The 7,345-nt window shown below is 50.9% G+C and overlaps 1 protein-coding gene across 2 annotated transcripts in view; it reads right to left on the bottom strand.

The window, feature by feature from the left end:
- The window catches only part of NXN (nucleoredoxin), a 55,039-nt gene extending 49,613 nt beyond the window's left edge, over positions 1-5,426 (bottom strand). For both annotated transcript variants that reach the window (XM_083379805.1, XM_083379804.1), the window contains exon 1: positions 5,064-5,426. In XM_083379805.1, coding sequence (XP_083235931.1) covers positions 5,064-5,411 — 348 coding nt within the window. In that variant the 5' untranslated portion in view covers positions 5,412-5,426. The remainder of the gene's footprint in view (positions 1-5,063) is intronic.
- Between the last annotated feature and the right edge of the window lie 1,919 nt (positions 5,427-7,345).

Below are 7,345 nucleotides of genomic sequence, written 5' to 3' on the forward strand. Positions count from 1 at the left end.
CCCATCCCATTTTAGAAGTAAATAGGAAAAAAAATATGAAATCATTGCTTCTGCCTAGGAAAAAAAACCCATTTTTCCAAGTATGGGAAGAAAAAAAAGCTGCACTAATAAATTGTCCACTTGAATCAGTCTCCCAAATAGAATAAGCACTTTTCTGGAAAATTGGGAATTCTGCTGCATTTTGTTTTGGGGAAAAGTGCATCTATTGGTGGATCCTGTTTGCGGGGGTCAAAATGTGATCTAAGTGGGGTGAACAGAAGCAAATTCAATTTATTTTTCAGAAATTGAACAGATAAATACATAATAAAGTCCCAGGCGCTAGGTTTAAAACCCTCCAGGCTCCTTCAACAAACCCTTTGGGCCAACATCTGTAGCAAATTAAGAATCAAACCAGATTTGATTCCAACATGTTAAACAAGCATCTTCTCTTCTGGAGCTGCTAAAGATTCAGCTGGCTTCAAACCCAAATTCTATTTTAGCAAGGAACAGAAGAAAAAAAAACAACTCTCATCAAGACGCAGATTAACTGTGCAACCTCTGAGCATATTTGTTATCGTGCATTCATCCCCCACAAGGAGGACTAGCCACTTCTCTGATTTAAATCCAGCAATAATAACTTAAATTAACACTGCTGCCCGACTCCTATCAATGCAACAACAACAACAACAAAAAATCAACGCAAGGAACAAGCTCACTTTTCTTGCAAAACACACCCTGGAGTCGTTTGATATAATTCCCCCCCCCCCCTAACTTTAAAGAAGCAGCCAGAGATGAAAACAAAGAGAAAATTTTTGCATTTGAAATAAAAACGGGCTGATTCGCCACAGGCTCAAATCTTCCTTCATTCATGCCTGAACTGCACCACAGGTAGTAGCACGCACCCGTGCAAAACCACCTTTGCATTAGGAATTAAACCAACAGGTAGCAAATAACATTTTTTTTCCCCTGGTCCCGGCCCTTAACCCCGAGGAAATTCCAGATCCAGTTGCGCAACGACTCTTAAGACGTGTCTCTTCAGCTCCCTGCAAATTTCTGACATATTTTTTTGATACGTGAGCGACTGCTGCCACGGCTATTTTAAACCACGAAGCACAACGAAAGCCTATCCCACAAGCTGGGGCAGGCTGAGACGCAGAGCGGGCCTTCTTCGAAGGTTCAAGGAGAGTTGTTGGTAAATGTCAAGCTTCTAGCCCTCACTATGTGCGCTTCCTTGCTCTATCGCACCGAAAGCAGAAATCAGAAAGATGGGTGCCGAATGAAATTAAACAGAGTTAGATTATTTCACTGGCCTGCTTGGATGTATCCGAATATTGTCACACTCCACAAGCTTGTCAAATTTAAAGCACACCTTTAAATTTCCCCAAGGGTGGCTTAGCTGATTTAGAATTTAAAAAAACAAAACAAATCAAGGAAAAAGCAGTCTAAAATAATTTGCACAATCCCTAGGCGTGAAACACTTCTATACAATCCTCAACACAAATCAAAATATCTTTCCCCAAACAGCTTAAAATTGGTGACTAGGATAGCCCACCTCCTGGTTTAAATTTTGTTTGGCACTGTTTTCCCTTGGGACTTCTTTGCAATGAAACAATGGCCGAAAAACGTTGCTAAAGCTAAGATAAAAATAAATAGGTCTTATTCTTTCTTTCTTTTTTTTTAAGGCCGATAGTTTTGGGTTCTTGTTTGCAAACCTTTTCACCCATCTTCCTCTCCAAAACAAGCCTCTTCTTAGTGCATATCTAAGCGTAGCAAATTTAATTTAATTAATTCAAGCTCACTCACAAAAGGGTGCACTCACTTTTAAGGTCAGAATAATCTATATTTTATGTGCCAAAAAAAAAACCCTCTGACACTAATTGTCATGCAAAAGTCCTGAAAAAAATTCAATGGTCTCCCTGCAAACCAGCTATTGATTGGGACTCCCCGATATACAAGCATGCTTATTTCTATTGTATGCCTGTTGAAATGAAATATGTACAGACACACACGTATGAAGAAAAAAACTGCATACATGAATCTCCCCGGTAAACTTTTTTTATCTGGAAGGTTTGCCGTGCGCTAATGTATTGCAGCCTATAAACAAAGAGGCGCGTGCCATTTTAAAAATTAACAATGCATTATCTTGTGTTGACTGATCATAATACACCTCGCCCAACGTGTGACATAACACGGGCTGCGATCCGTGGCATAAAAAAATTCCACATTTTCTTACGAGAGCCATATAGAAAATAACCAAAAATTAAAAAGGTTTGAGGTTTTGTTTTTTTTTAAGGCCTGTGTTGCATCCATCCACCATTCTGGGTGGAATTGAGCAAGATTAGGAATTCTGAACGGATATAAATGCAGATTTTTTTTTCCCCTCCCCAGTTGTGGCGCTGGACAATGGCATCTATCACCCCGCCCTCCGTGGCTGTGAACCATGGGTTTGAGAAACCAGTTGCAAGGCAAGGCAATCCAACCTTAAGACCAAGTCAGTTAAGGAAGATAATGGAAAATAAAAAGAATCCAAATTGGGGGGGGGGGGGAGAAAGGAAGGGTTAGAAAAAATCACAATATTTGTGTTTCCTTCCCAAGGCTTGCCTTAACCTCAGCTGTTCCAACCAATTTATTATTATTATTATTATTATTATTATTATTATTATTATTATTATTATTATTATTAAAAGCTATTTAATCTGGATGGATTCCTTTGCAACCAGAAAAAAACAACAGCGATGTGAATTTTTGCAGATTTCCCCCCCCAAAAAAAAATCCAAGGCAGAAAAGGGAAGCCACTTTGAACCCTCTTTTTAAACGCTCCCCCCTGTTGTTGTCGTTTTGTTTGTCTGAATGAGGGCAGGACCAGTTTTGCCAAGGAAACACACACAAACACACACACACACACACAAACAGGATGCAGCATTATGAATTTTTTTTTGCAAAAAATAAAAGGCTCAAAACCTCTCATTTAATCGCCATCTAAGGAAAGCGACCCTATTTAATAGAGTCACTCAGGTCCCAATTTTGGGGAGGGGGGAAAATGAGGAGGGGGCAGATTGCAATCGGCAAATTTGGTTGAACGATAAGACACCCCCCTCTCCATACAATCCCACCCCACAATATGCAATTCGACAATAACCCCCCCCATCCCACGTTTTGCAAAGAGTGGGCACAAGGAAGGAGACCCCCCCACACCGCCTCCCCCACCCCGTTATCCTGAAGAACCCCGCCCCCCCCTTTGCAAAGTGGACTGACAGGCGACTTCAGGGTGAAGGCAGGGCCGAGACCCTCTCCCTGCAGTTTTTTTTTTAAAGGGGAGGGGGCTTCTTGGCCAAGGTTTTCCCACGGAAGGGGGTCCCAAGACAGTCAACTTTGCATTTCCTTCTTCACCCACCCACCCCCGTCATCCTGACCCCCCCACTTTACAAAGAGGGCACAGCAGGGACCCCCAAGACAGTTTCCTCCGCTCAGAAGGGGAGGGGGCTTCAGAAAAAGACTGTTTTTCCGGGGAAGGGAGGGCATCAGGCTCCTCTTCCGTTCCCCCCCCCAAACATCTGGACTCCCCCTTTGCAAAGAAGGCAAGGACGCCCCCCCCTCTCCTGCCGTTCCTGGCTCTATAAAGGGGAGGGGGCTTCAGAATAAGGTTTTCCCAGGAGGGGGGGCAGCAGCCAGCTTTGCATCTCCTCCACTCCCCCCCATGCAGACCCCCCCTCCGCTATGCAAAGAGGACACGGCCGGGACCCCCAAAAGTTCCCTCCTCTCTAAAGGAGAGGGGGGGCTACTTGCCCCGGGCTGCCCTTTCCTTTCCCCCCCCCATACAGACCCTCGGCTTTGCAAAGGGGGCACAGACCCTCACCCGCCGTTCCCCACTCTAAGAAGGGGAGGGGGGGGCTCCCCAGCCGAGATCAGCTCCCCTTTTCCGGGGGTGGGGGGCGCCGGGCTGGTTTGCATCTCTCCCTCCCCCCAGCCCTCCTCCCTCAAGCCGACCCCCAGCTTTGCAAAGGAGGCACGGCCGGGACACCCCCCCCCACAAGACAGTTCCCTCCTCTCTAAAGGGGAGGGGGCTTCGCCGGCCAGGCCCGGGGGAGGGAGGGAGGGGTCGCCGGGCTCGTTCGCCTCCCCCTGCTGACCCCCACCCGCTGTCCCCCTTTGGCAATGGGGGGCCGGGACCCCCAAGATACTTCCCCGCTCTCGGAAGGGGAGGGGGCTTCGCCGGCCAGGCCTGGGGGAGAGAGGGAGGGGTGGCCGGGCTGGTTCGAATCCCCCACCCCATCCACCCCCTCTGCTGACCCCCACCCGCCTTGCCCCTTTGGCAATGGGGGGCCGGGACCCCCAAGATACTCCCCTGCTCTTGGAAGGGGAGGGGGCGTCCCAGGCCAGACCCGGGCGAGGGAGGGAGGGGTCGCTGGGCTGGTTCGCCTCCCCCCCACCCTCTGCTGACCCCCACCCACCGTCCCCCTTTGGCAAAGGGGGGCCGGGACCCCCAAGACACTTCCCCGCTCTCGGAAGGGGAGGGGGCGTCCCCGGCCAGGCCTGGGGGAGAGAGGGAGGGGTCTCCGGGCTGGTTCGTCTCCCCCCACCCCATTCACCCCCTCTGCTGACCCCCACCCACCGTCCCCCTTTGGCAATGGGGGGCCGGGACCCCCAAGATACTTCCCCCCTCTCGGAAGAGGAGGGGGCTTCCCCGGCCAGACCCGGGCGAGAGAGGGAGGGGTCGCCGGGCTGGCTCGCCTCCCCCTGCTGACCCCCACCCGTTCTCCCCCTTTGGCAATGGGGGGCCGGGACCCCCAAGACACTTCCCCGCTCTCGGAAGGGGAGGGGGCTTCCCCGGCCAGACCCGGGCGAGGGAGGGAGGGAGGGAGGGAGGGGTCTCCGGGCTGGTTCGTCTCCCCCCACCCCACCCACCCTCTCTGCTGACCCCCACCCGCCTCCCCCTTTGGCAATGGGGGGCCGGGACCCCCAAGGCACTTCCCCGCTCTCGGGAGGGGAGGGGGCGTCCCCGGGAGGGAGGGGTGGCCGGTCTGGCTGGCCTGGCCCCCTCCCCCTCCCCGCCCGGGCCGCCCCCTCCCCGGGGCCGCTCTCACCTTCCGGCGCTTGTCGGCGAAGGGCAGCGCCGGCCAGGGCATGGCCCGCGTCGCCTCCTGCCAGCGCGGCTGCTCCTGCTCGGCCGAGACGAAGACGATCTCCAGGCGCTGCGGCGGCGGCGGCGGCGGGCGGGACGGGGCGGCGGAGGCTCCCTCCGGGCCGCCGGGCTGGAAGCGCGCGTAGAAGGCGGCCAGGTTGGCGGCCACCTGGGCGCAGGGCCCCCCGCCGCAGTAGCCGAAGAAGAGCCCCACCAGCGAGACGCCCCGCGCCGGCAGCGACGCCGTGGCCACCGCCGAGCCGTCGGGCGCCGCCAGCGCCTCGCCCAGCAGCTCGGCCAGCGCAGCCATGCCGCCCGCCCGGCCAGCCAGCCCGCCCGCCAGCCCGCCAGCCAGCCGCCGCCAGGGGGCGCTGCCGGAGCCCCTGCCCCGCGTGGCGCTCCACGCCCCCCGGCACACGCCCCCCGCCACGCCCCCGCGCAGGCCACGCCCCCCCGCCGGCTCGCTCGCTCGCTCGCTCGCCCGCTGGCCGAGTTTTTGAGGTCGTGTGAACGCGCGCGCGGGGGGAGTTTGAGTTGGGGGAGGGGTTCCAGCTGGAAGTTTTTTTTAAAAAAGAGACCTATCTTGAGATGGTATATCGGTCCTCCAGGGGGCTGGACTAGAAGGCCTCCGGGGTCCCTTCGAGCTGTATTCTTTTATATATTTATATTATATTATATTATATTATTATATTATATTATATTATTATATTATATTATATTATATTATATTATATTATATTATATTATATTATATTAATTATATTATATTATATTATATTATATTAATTATATTATATTATATTATTATATTATATTATATTATTATATTATATTATAATATTATATTATATTATTTGTGTGTGTGTGTGTTAGTGTGTGTGTATACACACATATATACATACATACATACATACATATATACATATATACATATACACATATAAGGTAAAGGCAAAGGTTCCCCCGCACATGCGTGCTAGTCGTTTCCGACTCTAGGGGCCGGTGCTCATCTCCGTTTCAGAGCCGAAGAGCCAGCGCTTGTCCGAGGACGTCTCTGTGGTCATGTGGCCGGCATGACTAGACGCCAAAGGCGCACAGAACGCTGTTACCTTCCCACCGGAGTGGTCCCTATTTTTCTACTTGCCTTTTTACGTGCTTTCGAACTGCTAGGTTGGCAGAAGCTGGGACAAGTAACAGGCGCTCACTCTGTTATGCGGCACTCGGGATTCGACCCGCCAAACTGCTGACCATCTGATTGACAAGCTCAGCGTCCTAATCCACTGAGCCACCGCATCCCTATACACATATACGTATATACATATATGTTGTTGTTAGCTGCGAAGTCGTGTCCAACCCATCGCGACCCCACGGACAATGTTCCTCCAGGCCTTCCTGTCCTCTTACCATCTTCTGGAGCCCATTTAACCCTATGGACAGTACCAAAAGGCAAAACATATACATATATACATACATATATATATACATATATATATATACATATACATATACACATTTATAGGGACACGGTGGCTCAGTGGGTTAGTACGCTGAGCTTGTCGATCAGAAGGTCGGCAGTTTGGCAGGTCGAATCCCGAGTGCCGCGTAACAGAGTGAGCGCCTGTTACTCGTCCCAGCTTCTGCCAACCTAGCAGTTCGAAAGCACCTAAAAATGCAAGTAGAAAAATAGGGACCACTACGGTGGGAAGGTAACAGCGTTCCGTGCGCCTTTGGCGTCTAGTCATGCCGGCCACATGACCACGGAGACGTCCTCGGACAAGCGCTGGCTCTTCGGCTTTGAAACGGAGATGAGCACCGGCCCCTAGAGTCGGAAACGACTAGCACGCATGTGCGGGGGAACCTTTACCTACTGAACTTGATAGGGTTAGGAAGAGGATATAACCAGGATAAGGATCAGGATTTGGGATGGGGTTAGGATCGGGATTGGGGTAGGAACGGGGTTGGGAACAACATTGGGGTTGCCCCCCCCCAAATAACGTTTTCAAGCTTTAGCAAACAGACTATTGTCCGGGTACATAGGTTCAATTAACGCTAATTAATATAACAGTAAATAGCTATAATATATATAGGCTAAACAATAATCATAAACGGTATCAATTAGGCCATACATATCATTCTCCTTACTAATATATGTTCAAAATAGCACATTACATTCATTTCTCACTAGTTCGTTTCCCGAACCGTTGGTAAAATTGATCCCATGTTTTAAAATAAATTGAATCCTCT

The sequence above is a fragment of the Vipera ursinii genome (assembly GCF_947247035.1).
Source record: "Vipera ursinii genome assembly, chromosome: 1".
Taxonomy (NCBI): Eukaryota; Metazoa; Chordata; class Lepidosauria; order Squamata; family Viperidae; genus Vipera; species Vipera ursinii.